Raw genomic sequence first — 19,326 nt, 5'->3', positions numbered from 1 at the left:
GGGGAGTGTACAAGAATTTCGTAGTTACTGTTTTATCCAAATTTCTGCTTCTCCCCTAACTGAAGGTTAACATGATTATTAAACCTGGTGATACAGAACTTAATGGGAAGGTATTGCCATGCCTTGTTTCTTGAAAATATAAGAAGAGAAGTCTCATGCTCTTGATAGCAAAACATTAAGCAGAATGTTAAAAAAACACCTGATCAAAGGCTTGCTTGCTTTTTGAAAAAAGGCAGCTTTCAAACCTGGGCATGTACTTGCTGATGTTCCGCCAGGAAAATCCTGTCACTGCTCGGGGATGTGCCAAATAAACAAAGGAAAACTGCACATCCTCTGAGCCTTTTTTCTTTTCTTCATTCTCTTGGGGCAGGAGAGATGACTTCCAACCAGTCATAGGATACCAAACCTTCAAGAGGCAGTCATCCTAGGTAAACCAATAAAAAAAGCCAGGGGTTTAGGTAGCTATAATTAAAAATGTAACAAAAAGGAAATTGCAAGCAATAAGCAACTGCTGTTCTGGTATTGTTCATGAAAATTTGGCTCAGAACTCAAATTCATCTCGCTGTTCAACTAACAGTAGGTGCCAGTAAAAGGTGCTTACCTATTGAGACTTGTAAACCAAAAAAAATCATTCAAATGAGAGGGTGACATTAAAGAGAATTATTAATTGAAAACTTAACTTGAATAGTGCTTTGACAAAAAGTATTGCAAACTGAAATAGAATTGATAACTGAACTCAGAATTCACTAAATAAAAACATTCTCTAATTTATCCAGATTTGTGCGTACTATACCAAATCATAATGATCTCATTACTTTCAACAGAAGTAGAAAAAATTTTTATGTATATCTGAAAATTCATCTAAGTATACTACATCTTAAACAATATATGTGTATATATATATATATATATATATATATATATATGCATATATATAACACATACATACATACGAGTCTGTACCACTGTCATTCATTCAGGTATTGAGTATGAGCACACAGATAAATCCGATTTCTTGCTGCTAAAATCCATGGAATTACACAAAATACAGCATTACACAGATCATAATTTACCTTTGCTAAGACTACAATAGAATGTATGTTCCAGGACTATTCATATTACTTACTTTTGTCAAACAAATGAAAAATACTTCAGAAACTTAATTGGTTTTTTTTGTCCTTACCTTCCCAGCTGTTGCAAAATATTCACCATCAGGAGACCATGACATCAAATGTACTGATGTTGCAGTCCTACAGAACACAAGAGCAAGTTAAGTGTGGTCTTTTTATTCTAAAATATTATTCCATAGGTATTCAGTTGATTCAGTGTTACTGTTCATTATTTAAATTTAATATTAATGTAAAAATTAGTTTAAGTATTTTATAGTTGTTTTGGTAAGCATAATTTTTGAATAGCAGGAGCATAAAAGTATTTTTATACTTTATTGAAAAAAACAGCTCCAAAAATTGGTTTAAATACAGCAAGCCTAGGTAGGATTCAACAGGAGTGAGGATTTTTTATTTGAAATAGCTTATATTGTTTGAATTTTAGGGTATTTAAAGGCACATTTTAAAATATAGGTGAGGTAGCATTGCAATTTGTCTTAAAACAAAAATTATCTCACTTGCACTGCCAGACACATTTCCAGTCATTTAGGACCGGGAGAACTTTATCATCCTTGATCTGACTGCTGCCATCATCTTCTTCATCTTCCTCTAGAATGTCATCAGATGGAGGGGCCCACAATTGCAAAAAGTCTGTTGCTGTCAATAACCTGTTACCTGAAAGGGAGTGATACCAAAGCTATGGAAACAGGATGATGAAGGTATGTTGAAAGATTAAGCCTCTCATCATATTTTGTTGTGAATTATCGAAATAGGTTGAATGCTAAACTTTAGTCCATTTTAAATATGATAAGGTATTCCATCATCTCACCCAGCTGGTTTTATTAAAACATTTTGAATTTATAGTATCTTTCAAGAAAAAATACCAAGGCTTTTTATTTAGCTCCTCTTTTTGCATTGTTAAAAGGAGAACTTTGAATCATAGAACTGTATTTACTAATCAATGTTGCAGATGCTTAACAGCTATTAAATCTCAAATAAATACATAGACATCTTATAAAGATTTGTGTCTAAGTACATTGTTGACTTCAATTGTGCTAAAATTTCATTTAAATTATTATTAATGACAATTTAAGTCCGTTAACAACTTAGCACTGTGATTCCCAAACCAAAATCTTACATAAGAGAGGCAAACACTTGGCAAAGCATCTTAACAAATGTTAACTGTAGCCTCACATTTTATGCAACACTGCCTGAGAAGAGGTAATTTAAAATCTGCATATTCAAGCTCTCATTTTATTATATTAACAATATTTTGTGTTCAAGTCATTCTAACTACAAATGTTGACCAAATATTTCACAAATGATGCATTACCTTGAGGATCCCAGGCCAGGTTGTAAGTCATAGAACTGAGGAAGAATTGCCCAGTTTTTAGCCACTGACACTTCAGCTGCTGTAGTGTAAAAACAGTCAAGGATTAAGTCTCACATCAACAGCAAAAAATAAAGATATTGGTATTTCTTTCTATATGAAATTGCTATTAAGCCTGCTGCAAAAGTATTAAGTGGTAGATTGCTAAATCTAGTTTTAGTATGTTTTTAAATTGTTTTGTAAAATCTATCTGGACTTGTCCCACATACAAATATTTCTGTAGATTACTTTTGAACTACTGTGACCATAGATTTAGAGGAACATAAGGGATGGCAGTATAGATACCACAAAGATTGTGAAACCTGCTTGAGAACATCCTCAGTGCTCAAGCGCTCAGCCATGTCTGTGCTGTTAAAATAAGTCTGGGTGCACTAAACAAGTCTGTGCTGTATGTCTGTCCTGCACCTCTCATAACCTCACAAATAAGAAATACCAGCTTGTCATTCTAGTATGAGACTCAAGAACAAAATGTTGGGAACTTAGGAGAAGTGCAGTCCACAGTTCATTCACTGGAAGAGTCTACCCATCCACTTGTATTATGATTGGTGGAAACTGTTTATCCATTTTTCTGTTGTGTGCCAACGTAATATAATAAAAATAACTGGCAGACAGACTTTTGCCTCTTCTAAGAGCCTTAACAGAAATAAAATAATGAAATACACACTTACACAATTTCTTTTATGAGAATTTATACCAAGTGGTTCAAAAATGCAAACAGCGTTTCCATATGATGCAGCAATCTGGGGAAAGGAAAGAAAAAAAAAAGTTGAAGACTCAAAATGTAAGGTTAGGAGGCAAGTGGAGTAAGTGCTCCTTAGTATTCCAAATTAGCTAAAGAATTTCCAGTACCTCTTCTATGTGCCAGGTGTGAAATTTCACTTGAAAAGTGAAATTAGTACAAATGTAATTAACTGTGTTATGGGTATATTTTCTTAAGGCAATTGAGGAAAACACTCTTGAATAAACCCACCTTTCACATTTTAACTCTAAACAGGGCAGACATCTCTTTCTGTGGCACAAACAGTCACAATCTTCTAGAGCAACTACTCTTAATGCACAAGAGAAAGTTGATGCCTTCACTGCTTCTGCTCGTGTTCTGTGTACTTCACAGCTAACTAATGCATTAATTATTAGTGTCTGTGTCCCTAGATTCCATTTTGTATCACTAAATAATAGTTACAAAAAGCAGAAAGAAATGCAACTCTATTTTTAGCACTCAAATACATTTTGAGAGGATATAAATGGTAAATAGAAAAACTGAAGTACATATGCCATTGAACCCTTCAGTTTCTTTCATTCACTTATTTCCCAGAAATCTCTAAACACAAAATAGTATTCCTTAGGTATTTATCTGGGCCTGTTCCTAATACTCATATCCTTTAAATACTTCTAACTATCTTTAAAACTTCTCTTTCTTCTTTAGAAGATTTTTAAAGAAAAACTGTTTAAGTCCTTCCCATCCAGGATCTGGTTTCCTCAAAACGGAAATGATGCAAAAGTTTCACGGCATTTATTACGAAATCTTATTTCTTCCTTAGGGGGAGGGGGAGAGAAGGTTGCAACAACAGAGTCAGTCAGAGAACAGACTGTGAGTTCAGAGTCCTGAATGCAGAACCACCCAGGGGTTTGTGGTGGTCTTGTAGGGACCATCTCTGAAGCTGGGATCTCTCTCCCACTCTTACAGGGACTGTGCTGTTGATGTTCAAGGGCTCTGCCAACTAAATCTGCCCAAATCCTAACGAGGGCTCCCTCAGTACTGGTACCAATTTTTAATTCTAGTCAGCAGCGACAACTGACAAACAAAATTTGCTCAGTGCTCTACCGGAACTCCTAGAAATTTTTTTTCCTTCCTCCTTCTAACCTGTCTCTCTAGCATTGTTTAGGGATTTAGAATGAAACCACTAAGCAAATCAAGGGGCCATGCAGTTATGACAGCTCTTGGTGTAGCACTTCTAAACACACTAAACATGCTGAAGCCTTTCTAAATGTATTTCAAATTCATGACTTTGCAGGACACACACACATATGTGTATATGTATGTATAGATAAATGATTTATCCGTTTCTTCTTTTGTTAGATGGAAGCACACAAAATGGAGCCAGTAACCATCATTTCAGTACCATCCCAGTTCTGATATTGTACTGTAACTAATGCATCTGTTCACATTTTGTCACACCTCTTATTGCAGGTCCCAGAAACGGAATAAAACCTTTGCTCCAACATGTCTCCTGCTTCCTCTACCCTCCTCCCTCCCCCAAATTACTAATAAATTGAAAGAATAAGAGTAACACAAGAGGTGCTACTCAGAAAGTCCCAGATCAATAAATCATGATCTTTGTTGGGAAATAAACTCTTTCATTCCCTTAATGTATTATGTTGCTGTTTAATTATTTAATTTAGAGTTCTCAAATTTTAAAACTTCTATACAGATTTATTGAAATCCTTACCCTGCCTTGTCGCTGGGAGCACTCCACGCAACTGACCTGGATGTTTCCATGTTTAGCACCGGGAATAATCTGCACACATTCAAAGTCATTTGCCAGAATAACAATGTCACAACCAGAGCCATATGCCTGAAACAATTTTCAAAAGAAATAAAATTAAATGTTTATTTTAAAAGCTAACTAAACACTTGCTACAGGACTGATGTTTTTGGAAGCTGTGAATATCCCAGTTAAACAGGAAGTTACAATGTAGCGGGTTTATTCCTCACTAATTCAATGAGCAATAAGGAAAAACAAAGTAGCAAGGGAGACCACAACTCTATCAGGGTTTAAATGAAAGCCAAGAGAAAAGAGTAAAAAAAAAACCAACTCAAATCCTAAATTTCAATCAAGAAACTTGAGCTCTCTATTTACTTTTTGTTTAAGTTTTAGTAGATTTTTTTTCTCCCCTCCAATTCTTGTTGACACTTAGAGCAAGGCAGTCAAGCCAGGAGCATTTCTTAATGAATTTGCATGTACCTTTCTTCAATAATTGTGTCTCATGCCTCCATCTGCCTTCTTTATAATTTTTTTAAATCAAGATTGTTAAGGGATTCTTTTCCATAACAATGTAATTTCTGGGCTTTTCTGAGTTTTAAGAAGTCGTATTACTATAAGACTGTAAAACAACAAAGATTTCTTTTGGATATACTGTTGTGCAATACACTCTATATTCCAAAGAATTTGTTTACATGGTAGCTATAGAACAGTGACAGCCTGCAGCAGGATAAATATATACCTGTCTGCCAACCTTTCACCTGTTCTAAAAAGTTTAATCACTCCAGATTATCTGTCCCACTGAGCTCCCACCTTCAGGCACAGAAATCTCTCCCTAGGATCTCCACTAAGCCTTTTACAGTAACCAGTTAAAGCTGGAAGTTTCTTTCCTTAAAGCAAGTTTTCCACGGATTCCAATACAGTAGGCAGAAATTTATAACACCTGAGTTAAGCAGAGAGTGCAAGTCCTCCACAGTGAATTTCAGATGGTATAATATTACTTGTCACTTTAACTTGTCCACTGGATTTTTCACAATATTTTCCAAAATACTGAGTCAGCCCTTGCCCTCTACTTTGAGATCAATCAGTGTAAAGGCTACTTTATTGTAAATGTATGAAAGTTGTATTTCTATTGATTTACCACCAGTGCCCCTCAGTGGCTGCACTAAGATGAGGGTGCAAGACAACCATTGGAATCAGAATGGACAGTTTAGGTCTCACGACTTTCTATGTCTACTTCTAATTCTCCTGAGAAGGCGCAACAAGTGAGAAAGGCTGAAAAAAAGAGTTTAATTTAGTGAAAGTACGTCACTGCATGGAACAGAAAGGAACAGCAATGCAAGCAGCAAAGCAGAAACTCAGTCCCCAGGAATTAATACACCACACAACTGCACACACAAAAATGAAAACTGCAGATAAGACAGATTGTCTAAAAGATTTCCAAGGTCACCTCACAAAAATAGAGTGACACAGTGTTGTGTGAGACATAATAACCCACACTGCTGTTCTGGGAAGCTCTGAGGAACTGATACTGGAGTGATTCACAATGTAAGCAGCATTGCTAAAAGGTTGTTGGAGTGAGATTATCTGTGTAACAGAATATCCCAGCTCCTTGATGACTAGGCTATGTGATTATTAGACTCAGTCTGGAAGGGAGTAAGTTATTATTAAAATTGAATAGGATTATTTCCAGAATGTAAGAGAAAGAAAGATGAGATTCTGCAATAAGTTCTGGCATTGAACAGAAAGTCCTTTTGTTTCGTTGCTTTCCTATTTTTATACTGTATTCTTTACAAAACAAGCTTCACCAGCAGTGTTGAATACTGGATGAAACAGTATAGGCTCCTTAGTGTGAAGGAAGAAGATTAAGACCAGGATGTGAATGCCCAGAAGTAGACAGGAAAATAAAAGCACATCCTCTGTTCCAACAATTTATTCAGAATTCAAATATTCACAAGAAATTTATTCTCCTACTTAAACTTCAAAGGGTGAGCATTGAAACAGAAAAGAATTGAGTCATCTTCTTTTCAACAGTCTTCTTCATAACTACCAGTACAAACCTACTAAAAGATGTGACTTAAATTATCTAAATAAAAAGAGGTGTTGATTCACTTAAAACAAGGACTTAAACCTTTCAAATTCCCAATTCACTGTTGGTATTCATAACTTGAGTTGCAAATTTCTAGCTACATTATTATACATAACTTATCATTAGTTGCATTTTTATTAGCAAGAGACATGTATGTGTGTGTCAAATTGTAAAAGTAAAAGGCTTATCAACTTCAATTTCCTTATGCTTAGTGTTTTTAAACATGCCCATTTGTATGTGTTTGCACAGCCCATAATGCATGAAACAGAAAATAATTTATCCTTGGCTATGTCTGTTTATTCTGTGAAGCAAAAGAATTTAGTGTCTTTCTCTTCAAACATTTTAGTTTTTCATCTCTTCTGTCCCCTACCTGCACTTCTTCCACCAACAAAGCATTAACTTTTCAGCTAATTATGAACTATTTAGCATATTTTTACACAGGTAAGTGAAAAGGTGGTTCTTATTCATCAAGATACAGAGATCTCTTTCCTTTGTGAAATCTTCTCACTGTCACTTGTAGGCATCCTACTCTTTGCCTGTGCTTACTGCTGCACCAACAAGTGACTCAGCAGCCTGAGTGCCCTGTGCCAGCAGTGGGGACCCCTTGGCTAGGGGGGTAGGCAGAGCCCCTTCCCAGCAGCAGGACACCAGCCTTCAGCTCTAGGCTGTTAGAGCAAGTGCTCCTATCTCGTGGTTCTGGGGTCATTTTCTTAGTGTAGATATTTGTTGTAAGAATGTGCCTTATTTCTTGAAAGTATATGAAATCTTAAAATAGTTTTATGAAGTAAAGTCATTAGAACACACATTTGAAAAAGGTCCACATAGTTTTATGTATTGAAAGACATTTTCATATTTCATGTTATATGCCTAAATACAAGTTCTTCATTTGATTGCTTTTATGCAGCTTTTCTGATGTCTTCATTATATGAACATGTTTATACTTTAAGAGAACACTTTTCTGTTAAATCCTCTTTTCTTTTGTCCTTAAGCTGGTAATGCAGCAGAAACACCCCACAGTGACAAAGAACAGGGAAGTGTCACAATATTTAACATCAGTAGTTCCTTAAGGATTCAGCTGACAACATCTTCATGAGGTCATTTGTGCCACCACAGGTCTCTCCTGCCAGAGAAACAGAGGCTACAATATTGGTGGTAGCAGACTGACAATCTGCCTAGCCTGATAAAAGGAATGGAAAATTGGTAAGCCATACAGACAGGAAAGATGAAAAATACAGCACTGAGATACAGTAATGGATGAGAGCAGCACAGAGCTCTTAAATAAACAGAATTATGAGCAGTGACTGAACAAAACAAGTGCAGTAAGAACCACCCACATGGAGTATCTGCCAACCACCATTTCTAATGTCACTGATAACTTCAAGGAGAAAATTAAATGGAGTTGCAAAACCGCCAGAATGCAAGGATGACTTGCAGGATCCATAAGAAATTAATAAGCTGTAGTTTGCCAATGTTTGCTCTATCTATCAAGATCTGGGACCACTGAAATGAACAATTACAAAACTTTAATTGAATGCAGGAGCACCACACAGAAGTAGGACATTGTGTCCTAGTCTAACAGTTTATGCTATATCCTCAGTTTTCAGATAATATGACAGCAGCACATGCTTCTGTCTTTTTCAGCTACTCATGTTTTCCAGTTTGCTTCTGGAACTAAGAGACAGGGAAACAATTATTCCTTCACAGTCTCATCTTGGTTTTTCCTTATACAAATACTTCTCTCTGTATAAAAAAAGCCAAAAAAATTCTCTTTCTATAACCTGCAACTCTTTACAAATTTGGCATAAGCATAATAAAACACAAGTCCTCAAGCTCCTGTGTGTACTGTCAGGGATGCAGAGGCATTTCAAGATGGTAAATGATGTAGAAGAAAAAGAATCGGTGCTATTAAAAACTGAAATTCATAAACATCTAAAATTACGTGAATTAAAACATCTATTGAAACCTGAAAGTCTGTACAGGGCTTAAAGGACTCCTCTAGTAAAACAACACTCATTTTTACATTTCTGGCAGAAATTTCTCCACCTTCCACTTAGCAATGAAGACACCTGAATCCTGAACTGTTTCCAAGCTCTCATTCAATGGACATCACTTGCACTTCCTCCCCCTCCTCCTTCCAAGTACTTCTAGAATTACATACACTTAATGCAAACTAGCAAAATAACTGAGAAACAACTCCTAACTTACTACTAGCCCATGGCCTGTGAAACAGGCTTTCCTACATTGGCATTTCAGACAAATTCATGATTAAATACTTTACAACATGCTTAAAAATACAGAGATAAGAAAACTCAGTAAGGATTCAGATATTAAGCATCTCTAATCCAGTTTACATAAAAACAGTGCAGAACATATAGATATATGTAAATAGTAATAAATGAGAGGGATTTGCAAATAAGTAGGATGAAGTAGTGAAAACGTAGGAGAACCCAACACAGCAGAGCAAACCTATTTTCAATTGCTGTATCTCGTGGACATCTGTGTGAATGAAGGTTTTGGTGTTTTCAACAAAGTAAACAAATTTACAGGGGTGTGGGAAACTCATCTGCAACAGCTTCTGGAATTCACCCCACACAGCTCCAGGCCAAGTGTCAGTACTGGAATGAAATATATTAAGAAGCTTGTCCTTTTCAAAAACGAGAAATAATAAATGAATTTTTTCTGACTTCTATCAGTAAAATTCTTAGATATCCCTAAAATCTGACCTTCTGATATTTCATTAACGATGTCTATGGTTTTGTATTTTGCGCAATCAGTGCAAAAGTAAATACCATTTCCTGCTTGTCTGACACTTGAAATTTTTATACTTACAGAATCCAGCCTCTAGGTAAATGACATAGCTATTTTTATCTATTCATTTTTCAACCCAGACTAACCTTAGCAACAGTTACATTCTGTTGTAGCTGCTTAACCAGCTCTTTCAGAACAAAAGCTAAACAAAATTAGCTGTGGTTTGAAAAATGCATTTTACTCCCTTTAAAAGCTTATTAGCTACCAGTTAGACTGTGAGGTACAAATACCTCTTCTGTCAAGGCAGGGCCTCTGCTGTAAGGCCCTCTGCTTAAAGCTCAACCTTCTGTAAACTCACTTGTGGAACACAGTTAGCAATATTTGCAAAAATGAGAACATGAACTAACAGCAAGCTGAAAAGTGTACAGAATTATTCCCAGAATAATTCCCAGAACTCTGCCATTCAGTACTTTGCCCCTTTGCTTAAGCAGAGTCTTTTCAGAGCTCAGACGAAGGAGGCTGAGGAGACTGTCTGGTACAAGATATCATTATGGAGTTATTTTGCTTCTAATCACCCTTCCAACAGTTCTTCCTGTGTATCACTCGCTCTACCAGACCATCAAGCAGGCACCACACATCTCTGGGCCTCAGCCCTTCCTTGGGAAAGGCTGGATGTGTGTCAGGATTGCTGCAGGCAGATGTGGGAGCTGAGGGAGGAAAGGACCCTGCACATTCCAGAATAAGCACTGACAAAACCTTTGTAGCCAACCTACAGACAGCTGTCTCTATTTCTTTGGATCTCTATGGTTTTATGGAGCTGCTAATACTTGTTTTAGCAGGCAGAGAGAAAAATAGTGGAAAATTATTTATTTCCCTGTCTTATTCTCAGAATAACTAGATGACTTTACCAAAGCTTTAAAAAAGTTGAGGCAGACTGTGTTATCATCTTACCTCTAGCTACACTGACTTGGAAATTAAAAGCTTACCTTTATCCCCAGCAAGGAGTCATGTAAACAAGCCAAGGACAAACCACAGAAGAAGGGAAGAATTAAGAACCTGAGAATTGCAATGTCCCTAATCAGGTTAGAAGAAAATGTGTTTCTTTTCTCGGAATCCTAAGATTGCTGGACTTGGACATCTAAAGTACATTCATCTTAAGAGGAAGTTTCTCCTACTCCTCCTCAAGAAAAAAGGGAAATAGCTCCAAACCTATTAACCAGTGGGTACATATATATACATACCCAACCCATTATTCTGCTGTTAAGCAGAGTATTTTTAACAGCAGTGATTCATTTCTGCACACAAAAAAGCTGTATTTTCAAGTGCCTGCGATGAATCAGTTGTAGCAATTTTGAACTGTTCTCACGCATTCTCAACACCCCAACACCAACCAAAACGTGAGTGGGCACATGTGCACACAAACAGCAGCTCCTGTGCCACAGCCCTGTGGATTCCCACAGACACCTATGGATTCCTGCAGATACCTGTGGATTCCTGCAGACACCTATGGATTCCCACAGCGTGCTGTGCACATCTCCCTTGCCCTCCTGCCCTCTTCCCTGCCCTGCTGGTGCTGTGAGCCAGTGCCTGACGGGTGCTGGGGCTTCAGAGCAGGTCTGCAGAGCCAGGCTCTGTCACCTGAACTGCAAAACCTGCCTCAGGATCTGAGCTGAAGCCCTGGCTCCAAACAGCTCAGCGGCTTGGGGGCACAAAGCTCTGTCCAGACAGGTGATGATGACTGACAGAATTGGAGGTTAGGCACTAATGAACTGCCTGCAGTCAATGGTAGATTATGGTTCTACTAAGTCACACAGGTAACCAATTTCCTAAGAATCTGGATATAAGACCTCAAACTGCCTGTTTGCAGGTAGTTTTTAACTGTAGAGTTTACTCTAGGATCAAGGCCTAAAAGAACAGGAAATAACACCATGAATACAGAGAATGAAGAAAAAGCACAGAAGAAAGATACAGCTATAGAAGTCCATAAGATACATTTATTAAAGCATACTTATCTCTTTAGCTCCTTGTTTGCTCTATTACAAAAAAATTGGATACAGCAGCCAGAAAAACAGTGTGGTCTGTTATATGCAGTTCCATAATTTAAATCCTACCAAGCAATCCTGCATTGTTTTGGAAGATGCTACCTTTGCTCTTGGAAAATTCTTGTACAAACCACAATACACATTATGATTCATTACTGATGTTATCAAAGCTATGACAAGAATGGGCATAAAGTTATGCTGCATAATACTATTTGATTGACTTTTCAAATTGCCATTGTAAAAAGGAACACATTAGAATGTGAATGTGAGTAAATGACTTCTTATATAAAAATCAAAAGTAAAAGAGGTCCCTTTAATAGCAGTATGGCTGCATAGCAGCAGAACGAGGAAAATAAAGACAAACATGGCACCTTTTATTTCTTAAGAGTCTCTAGCATTCATTACTGAAATAAGACATTGGTGATAATTCACTGCAAGCTTTAAATGTTTCACGAGTCTGCTGACATTTATCTTACATTAGAAAGGATGTTCTGTATCATTTTGCTTGGAACTGGTTTGTGCCTGGGGTAATCTTAATATAAAATGCAGTAAGACAAGTGACACCTAAAGAATAAGATACTGATTAGATGGCAGCAGGAAAACACTGCAGAAACTGATCACTCACCAAAATCAAAGCATAACAAGCACACGTAACCTAACGGAGTGAAACTGACATTAGAAATTGACAATAAACAAAAATAGCCTGTGAATGAGAAACAGATTGTTTTATAAACTACGGGGCTCTTGAAATTCACTTAGTGTGTCTCTTTATCATCTTTTCCTGTTTCTTTTCCAGTTTGAGAGGAGCATTTGACAAATTGGTGTTTTAATTTTTTAATTTGTGTGTTAAGGCTCAGTAATGGAAGGCAGACGCTCCTCAGTAGCGGGCAGGCTTCGTCAGAGCCCCAGTGCAACTGACTGTGTGCGCTTTGCAGATGAGATATAAGCATACACAAAAATATACTATAAAAAATTAAAAAATAAAGACAGACAGAAGGGCCCAGCGAAATGCGAGCACACCCACCGGGGGGTTTCCCCGGCTGATACAGAGCACGGGGCGCTGCCAGGCGATCCCCGGCCGCCCCCAGACCCGCCGGTCCCGCAGCGCCCCCCGCCCGCCAGGCTCCCCTCCCTCCGCTGTCCCCGGGCCTGCGCCCGCCGGGCCCAGGCCGGCCGCGGCCGCGGCGCCCGTTACCGTGAAGGGGGTGTCCTGCACGCTGCCCACGGAGTAGCCGTTGTCACCGGGGTTCACGGCGCCGGTCAGCACCTGGTGCAGATGCATCGCGGCCCCGGCCCCGCCGCGCCGCCGGGACCCGGATGGCTCCGCGGGCGCGCGCGCGAGGGCCGGCAGGGGGGAGACGGGAGGGGGGCGCGCGGCGGCGCACGCGTCGGGCAGCGCTCGGATCAGGTGAGGCGCGCGCGCGCGGGCACCGCCCTCTGCTCGAGCAGGGGGCGGGCCCGGCTGTGCGCGTGTCCGCGGGCGGGGCGGGGCTGGGCTGGGCTGGAGGGGGGGTTGTGAAGGGCGCGCGCGAGGCCGGTACGGGAGGGGGGGTGAGCAGGAGTCGGTGCCGTGAGGAGGGAGGGCCGGCCCGGAGCGGGCACGGACGCGGCGGCGCCGGGAGGTGAGCGGGCCCCACTCGCCTCTCGGGCGGCAGGCACGGCAGCACGGCTGCCGCGGCGGAGATGCGGAGCACGGCCCGGGGCGGCGGGAGGCGTGTCCCGGGAGCGCGGCGGGCGGGGCGCCCAGGGGAAGCCGTGTCCTCAGCCCGGCAGGTGTGGGCGCGTTGCCGCACGGCTCGCACGGCTGCCGCTCGGTAGTTAGATGTACACATACACGTACACACACACATCTGTGTATATATATAGTGCTTCTGAGGGTGGATTGGTTGGTTTCCTTAGAGAATCCTCTCGTTTGGTCATTTCCCAGAGAGCTTGGGATGCTCTCGGGAACGCACCAGCGTCGTTCCAGCGCTGTCCGCAGAGGGGCCGGGACCTGCCCGCAGGGAGGGGACTTTGGTTAACGTGTTCAGTTGAATTTCGTGCACCTCACAGAAAACACGGCCAGGCTTTTGCTGCTTTATTTGTAATGACCGCCAAACACTCTTGGAAACGAGTATGCCTTTAAGTATGACTGTCCTTCTCTGTCTCAGAGGTGCAGAGAAAACTGGATCCTGGAAACATCTTGGAAGGGATTCTAAACTCTGACTGAGAGAATAAAAATACTCTGTGTGTTGTGCCTAATGAGATAAGGAAAATTCTCTGTTTCCCAGTCCTAGGTCAATAGAGTAGTCTCTCTGTCGTTAATAATTGAAGCTGCAAAGCTCCCACTCCTTTAAAGTCTATGGCAGTATTGCCTGAGTCAAGACTACAAGATTTATCTTACTTGTACTGCTTCTTAAAAGTGTACATCCCATACCACATGAATGAAACGCTGCTCAAAGTGTAGAGGTAAATAAACACGAAGTCAAGTTACATTGGGATGGAAAAAACATGCTTAAGAAAACACTTCAGATTTTGTCTACTTCCATGCTTGTTAGAGGCAATCCCTTTAAAAAGGCCACAGTGTCTCTAGCTGAGGTGAAAGGGAAAAAGGAAAAAAACATTTAGATCTTCAGTTGACCTGGTTAAACGTGAAAACACTATCTAATGTTCGTGTTCTTCATCTCACTATTCCATAACTTTTCCAATTGAAGGCTCTTCCACATAAGATATGTAATTTACAACTGATTTTTATTATGAGTGAGATTTTTTTTTTTTAATTCCTGCAACAGGACTTAAAGGCAAAAAGTCCTTGGTGGGGCTTTTTTTTTTTTTTGGTTAAGATGTTTGTTTGTTTGTTTTAATGAGCAGAATGAAATCCAGCTAATGCCTGAAAAGGGCAGCTGGCTTTTGGATTGGCAGCTGTAATGAACAGCGTGATCTAAAGGAAAGGGTTTTCCTGGCTGTGGTGGCCTGAAGTCTTCACAGAAAGCTGAGTACCTGCATGATTGGTTCAGTCTTGCTAGGTACAGACATGATGAGGCAGACTTTTGGTTTTCAGTTCAGTTTTCTTGATGAGAGTAAGACTGACTGCAGCTCTTGTGGCTGAGGAAATGTGGCTACCTCTGTGCACAGAACTTTGAGCAAGAGTCAATCTGCAATTCTCTGCAGATAAGGCCTCCACATTCTTCCTGAAAGCAAATATTTTCACCTGAGTTTTGCTGACAGATTGTTTTTCACCTGAAATCATTCTTCCTTATTAGAGACTTAAATGCCTCACATTAAAGTAATTTTTTGTCTGTGTGACTGTGATTTCTATACCTGAGACCATGAAACATTCTCTTCCATATACATATATATATATATACGTGCATGTATAAAATGTAAAATAATAGTAGAGATATGTAAGGGGCCTTCAATCTTTTAATTTCCCCTTTAGTTATTGTTGCTTTATTCTATGAATTTATTTTCTTTTTAGCTCTAAACAAAGTTCCTGCAGTCCTTCTGCTGGAGTCTGTTTGCCCAGGAATTCCCTATTTTGGCTTTCCCTTTCTCTTTGTGAGAAGAGAGCTTCCAGCCCCTCAGGACAGTGTCAGCTGCATGCAATCAGCAGGTCTGTTTAATTCATGCTAATAAGGTACAGCTGGAGCTGCTTTAGGTGGTGTTTTAAGCAGGTGTTAGGAATGTGGGGAGTGCTTTGTTCCTGGCTAGGTCTGGCAGGATGAGCTGGGTGACCTCCCCAGGCTGTCTGTATCAGGTATGTGGGTGACTGTGCAGCTTTGCCTTTTGCTTCTCCAGGTCTAGAGGTATTACAAGGCTGAGACTTCAGTCGTCTTTTCTGCTGCTTCCAGAGAGAGAGAGGGAGGCAGAGGAAAGGGATCCAAATTTAGAGAGCAAACTCTGAACTACATAGGTGCTATGGAGAAATAACTGCTTCCGTTTGCTATAGGGAGCAGAATTTTCACTTAGCTAAGGAAAGTAATCAGAAGTCAATATGTTTCTATATAGAAGCCATCATTATGTAAAAAAAAAAATCTAACAAATTTTTCTAGTTTTGCTTAGGGGTAAAAGCTAGGAGAAATGTTTTGCTTTTGGCAAAAGGTGGGGTGTTTAATGGGAAGGAAGAAATTTCAAAAGGTTTTACAGTGAGATCAGCTTAGAGAAAAAAAAAACCACTTGTAAGAGGCATTATGCCAGATAAATATGTATGTGAGACTGCCTTTTATTGCAAAGGTGAAGTGCTGCCTTGGTATCTTGAAATTTGAAGAACATCCCCTGTTTCAGCCACTTAGTTGGGTTTGTGGTTCTGAAAGCCTTTAGCATTCCACAAGAAAGAGAGACTCTGAGCACTATATTTTTATGATTCTGTGAATATTTTCCTCATGATTCTTAATGGGTATCCCAAATCTTCACTGGGTACACTTGAACAAAGTGTATTTTTTCTTCTTTAATAGCTACTTGTTGGTTTTTCTCTACAACACAAATTCAGGTGTTAGCCTGGAGAAAATCCTGTACTTAAATCTATAAGTTGTGACATCTGTTCTCTGCTATTAATTTTTGAGCTGCAATGTGTTCTTTTTTCCTACCTTTGTTATTACTGTTTGAACAAGATTGTGTCCAGAATGATCTTAATATGTAAACTTTTTATTTCTGTTGTTCATTCTCTGTGTGTTTCTCTAGAAGGCCTTAAAGGCATTAATTCACCTGAGAGGGACGATCCTTTCTACTGTACTCTGGAAAGACCTTGCTACAACACAGCTTTTGCTTGTTCTTTTTGTTAAAGTTCATGGTAACAGATAGTCTTGCTTCCCTAGGGGTATCTAAATGCTGAACACTTTTGGCAGTACATAGTTTGCACATATTTCCCTCTCTGAACCCTTCTTGTCTACAAATTCCCACAAACACCCACAAATACAATTTTAAAGAAGAAAAAAAAATAGGATTGAGTTATTTGGCAATTTTTCAGTTATAACTACTTAGATGTTAAGAAAACAGAGATGGAGTAAACATAAATTACTTCTAATAGTGATATATGTTATGACTGGATTTTATTGACAGGATTAAGTGTTAACTAGTTTTGTTGGCTGAATTTATTCGTGTGCTTGGTGTTAAATATGTGTCCTATAGAGATATTTAATGAACCTTTTATTGAACAAATGTGATCAGAATAATTTTCAGAGCATTGGGATCCTAATATATAGTAGGAGGCACTGTTATTTCAATGTAAATATTTTTCTTCAAGTGGAATAGTTAGTGCTCTGGTCCCTTTCAGTTCTGTTCATTTGTGTATCCTGCCTTTCAATATGATTTCCAAACAACTGGAAAACAGAATCCCTCCAATGAAGTCACAAATGACCACATGTAATGCATTCAAGTGCATTAGCTCATGCAGCATGTACTTTAGCCTCCGCTCTAAAAGATGACTTAATAGAATGACAAATTTTATTGTCAATGACACACTAATAACTTTGCTAATACATAAACAAGCATTCAGACTGAGTTTTCTTATGGCACTAGGTATTTATAAAACATGTTTTATAACATGTTTTCCCTGGCCCTTTTATTGGGGAACAAAAAAACACAAAACAAATCCCAGATGCATTCTGAGTCATATTCTACTCAGGATTTCAATTCTTCATTTCAGAGGCAGATGTTTCTGTCCTTAAGGAGGTAATGAAAGGTGTTGCATGAATTTACAGAGCAAATTCCCATCCAGGAACTGGTGGACCCCAAAGGATGATTCCAGTTATAAATTTCTAATGACTGTTTTCAAGCACAGTCAGGTCTTCAACACCAGCAGTTTTACAAGCATCACAGGAATAATGCTGCTGAAAAAGGCTTGTATTTAAAACCCCGTGTGAGAAACTTTAGCCAAAATATTTTGGGCTGACATATGAAAAGCTTTTTATGAGTTCAGATTTGTGTTGCTTTTTTGGTAGCTCTTGTACTGGGCATTTCTTTAACTTCAAGGCGCCCTGTTATGGATGCCTTCTCACTTTATAAGTGTTATTAGGAATCTGTAAGGGTGGGATTTTTCTCCTCTGCTCTTTTCTTTTAGCTTTCCATATGGTACTGTTCTTGAGTTTTCCTGGCACCTATATAGGCTGTTTTTGACACAACATGCAGATCTGCATGTTTGCGTGCTGTGGGCTTTTTGCCTGACATTTTCTGCAGGTACCTGAATGCATCCTAATCCAACATTTTCAATACTCACTTTTGGTAAAACCTTAACTACCTTAAGGCTGGTATGTTATTCATGGTTCTGAAGATTGTAGTATGGGTTTTTTAATTGGAGTAGAACCAACTAAGCTTGTAACATTATAGCTGTCAGTTTTGTTTCCTTTGAACTGATGATGGAAATAACATGTGCAATCATGTGCATTTAGCTGCTGAAAGTCACTGTGAGCCTCTTATGTTCTTCTGTTTGCAATATTAAAACCCAATAAATGCTGTCTTTAAAGGTATGTTTGCATTTGGTAAGGAAGAAGAGTGGAAAAAGTACCCACACTGTTTATTTGTTTTGTTCTTTAGATGCTCAGTGGAGGCTTTGGAAATCAACATCTCCGGTTGAGTACTTAGCTAGGTCTTCCCAAGTGCCCCCTGGAACGTCTCACTCTTTTCCTGTCTGTGCAGGGAATGCATCACAAAAAGAAGTGTGCAAAATAAGACTGAATTTGCCCCCTGTGCAACATGTGACAGTTAGGTGTAACTGAAGCACTGTGTGCTGGTTGTTGGGTTTAGTTTGGTATTTTGAGGCTCTAATCATTAACTCTTAAGTACTCCTGTCTCTTGCATAAACTCTCAAGCTGAACAATTGCTAATTAACTCAATGGCATTTTCTTGTGCTGAGCTCAGAAGTGTAATTTATCTCTATGGGCTGTGGCTTGGGCGATATGAATGTGTTTGCTGTGGGTAATTTGGAGACCACAAGTATTTTATTTGCTTTATGCATTTCCAGGCAGTCTGTCAGGACAGATATGAATCACTTGAAGTGAAGTAGTTACCAATATTCCATCTCACTATCATAATTCTGAGCCATCTCCTCAGCTTTGCCTAGTGTAGAAATTTATTTTGAGATGTTGAGGGAGTTTCTTATGGCTAATTGACTTTTAAAAAGCTGAGGATATAAACCAGACCACATAGTTAATAATAACTGGGGCTGTGTGAAAGTCTGATATTCTCCACATCTTCCACTCCCAATCAGAGTAAAAAGTTGAAAATACAGTGTCTTCTGGAAAATGGAAAATCAAAAATCTTTTTAAAATTCCATACACCCCCCATTCAATTTGACTGCCTTGCAGCTGATCTTGGTTTAACACCTGCTCATAATTTGTGTCCATAGAAAAGCCTTTGAAAGTGTCTTGCAATAGTACATGAAGAGCATTAATATTTAAGGTATATGCTGTATTCTAAAAATGGCATCTATGGAGGATAGCTTGAGAACAAAGTGCTATCTATGTATTCAGTTGCTAAAATAAATAATGAATCATGT

General features: G+C 39.1%; 1 protein-coding gene across 2 annotated transcripts in view; it reads right to left on the bottom strand.

Moving 5' to 3' along the window:
• Positions 1-13,177, bottom strand: part of DMXL2 (Dmx like 2) — a 47,868-nt gene extending 34,691 nt beyond the window's left edge. For both annotated transcript variants that reach the window (XM_054273079.1, XM_054273080.1), the window contains exons 1-7: positions 13,051-13,177; positions 4,944-5,069; positions 3,165-3,236; positions 2,440-2,518; positions 1,625-1,781; positions 1,184-1,250; positions 246-424 (exon numbers count right to left, since the gene is read on the bottom strand). In XM_054273079.1, coding sequence (XP_054129054.1) covers positions 246-424; positions 1,184-1,250; positions 1,625-1,781; positions 2,440-2,518; positions 3,165-3,236; positions 4,944-5,069; positions 13,051-13,137 — 767 coding nt within the window. In that variant the 5' untranslated portion in view covers positions 13,138-13,177. The remainder of the gene's footprint in view (positions 1-245; positions 425-1,183; positions 1,251-1,624; positions 1,782-2,439; positions 2,519-3,164; positions 3,237-4,943; positions 5,070-13,050) is intronic.
• Between the last annotated feature and the right edge of the window lie 6,149 nt (positions 13,178-19,326).

The sequence above is a fragment of the Melozone crissalis genome, unplaced genomic scaffold (genome assembly GCF_028551555.1).
Source record: "Melozone crissalis strain CALT ecotype California unplaced genomic scaffold, PUWL_Pcris_2 ptg000014l_1, whole genome shotgun sequence".
NCBI lineage: Eukaryota > Metazoa > Chordata > Aves > Passeriformes > Passerellidae > Melozone > Melozone crissalis.
This window is presented reverse-complemented; position numbering and strand designations above follow the sequence as displayed.